General features: G+C 64.3%; 1 protein-coding gene across 1 annotated transcript in view; it reads right to left on the minus strand.

Moving 5' to 3' along the window:
• The window catches only part of LOC104916524 (zinc finger protein 418-like), a gene marked incomplete at its 5' end in the record, with an annotated part of 1,472 nt that extends 122 nt beyond the window's left edge, over positions 1-1,350 (minus strand). The window contains one exon of the mRNA XM_019611360.1: positions 3-1,350. Within this exon, the coding sequence (XP_019466905.1) occupies positions 3-1,350 (1,348 nt within the window). The remainder of the gene's footprint in view (positions 1-2) is intronic.
• Positions 1,351-1,819: the final 469 nt, after the last annotated feature.

The raw sequence follows: 1,819 nt of genomic DNA on the forward strand, positions 1-1,819 counted from the left end.
GCAGCCGTAGGGCTTCTCTCCCAGGTGGGTGCGGCGGTGGGTGAGGAGGTTGGAGGAGACGCTGAAGCACTTCCCGCACTCCCCGCAGCGGTACGGCTTCTCCCCGGTGTGCATCCGTCGGTGGATGGTCAGGTCTGACTTTTGGATGAAGCCCTTCCCGCAATCCCCGCAGGCGTACGGCTTCTCCCCGGTGTGGATCCGCCGGTGTTTGACCAAGGCCGAACGCTGCCCGAAGCCCTTCCCGCAATCCCCGCACTTGTAGGGCTTCTCCGGCGGTGCCGGCGTCGCCGTGCCGTCCCCATCCCCGTCGCTTTGATGGGAGCACTGATGGGGTGGCGGGCGCCCACCGGCGTGAGCCCGCTGATGCTTCAGCAACGCGGCCCCTTGGCCAAAGCACCGCCCGCACTCCCCACACTTATAAGCCCTGCCGTGCCGGTGAGCAGCCAAAAACTCCTCCACGTGCTCGTGGCACCGCTCGGCCACGTGGATCTTCCGGTGCCTCTCCAGATGCGAGCTGACGCTGAAGCTCTTCCCACACTCCCCGCACGGATACGGCCTCTCCCCGGTGTGCACGCGTCGGTGCCGCTCCAGGTCGGAGCGCTGGATGAAACCTTTGCCGCAATCGCCGCAGGCAAACGGCCTCTCCCCGGTGTGGATGCGTCGGTGTTGGGTCAGGTTGGAACCGCGGCTGAAGCTCTTGCCGCAATCCCCGCATCGATGCGGCCGTTCGCCTCCGTGCGTCTTACGGTGTTTGGAAAGCGCCGAGCGTTGGCCAAATCCCTTGCCGCACTCCGGGCACCGATGCGACGCCGACGAAGCGACGTCATTCACCGGCACCGGGCGATGAGCGCCGCGGGCACCCACCGCGGCTCCTGCGTGCGTCCGGCGGTGCCGATCCAGATGCGAGCTGACGCTGAAGCTCTTCCCACAATCCCCGCATGGATACGGCCTCTCCCCGGTGTGCACGCGTCGGTGCCGCTCCAGGTCGGAGCGTTGGATGAAACCTTTGCCGCAATCGCCGCAACGGTGCGGCCGTTCTCCGGTGTGGATGCGTCGGTGTTGGGTCAGGTTGGAACCACGGCTGAAGCCTTTGCCGCACTCGACGCAACGGTGTGGTTTTTCGGCGGCGACGACAGCGGCGGCGCGGCAACGCCGGGAGCAGCCCAGGCAACAGCGTGGTTTGGAGGCGGCACCGCGGGCGCATTCAGCGCACGGCGCCGGCGTTGGGTCGCTCTTCTTGGTGCTGCGGCGTTGGGTTTTGGCAACGGGTTCTGGTTGAGATGGGGATGGGGATGGATCCGCTCCATTTGGGGATGGGTCCTCGGCGCCGGCACCTGTGCCGTGGGAGCAGCATTAGCACCCATGGGTGTCCCCGAATTGCGTGCTCCGAATACGCCCTGTTTCCATCCCAAATTCGGAGGTTCTATGCCCAAATTTGGGGTCCTGGGCCAATATTGGGGGTCGCCACGCCAATGCTGGGGGGCTTCTGCCGTAACTGGGGGTCTCGTGCCAAAATTGGGGGTCCTGTGTCCTAATTTGTGGCCCTATGCCATAACTGGGGGTCCCGTGCCCAAAGTTGGGTTCCTGTGCCAAAACTGGGGGTCCCGTGCCCAACCTTGCGGTCCTGTGCTGAAATTGTGCTCCCGTGCTCAAAGCTGGGGGTCCTATGCCAAAATCAGGGGTCCCGTCCCATAATTTGTGGTCCTATGCCAAATCTGGGGGTCCTGTGTCCAAAGTTGGGGTTTTGTGCCAACAGTGGGGCTCCCAGTGCCAAATTTGGGGCTCCCACCCCCACATTTTCACTCCCACTCCAAATTTG

Source organism: Meleagris gallopavo, unplaced genomic scaffold (genome assembly GCF_000146605.3).
Source record: "Meleagris gallopavo isolate NT-WF06-2002-E0010 breed Aviagen turkey brand Nicholas breeding stock unplaced genomic scaffold, Turkey_5.1 ChrUn_random_7180001912698, whole genome shotgun sequence".
Taxonomy (NCBI): domain Eukaryota; kingdom Metazoa; phylum Chordata; class Aves; order Galliformes; family Phasianidae; genus Meleagris; species Meleagris gallopavo.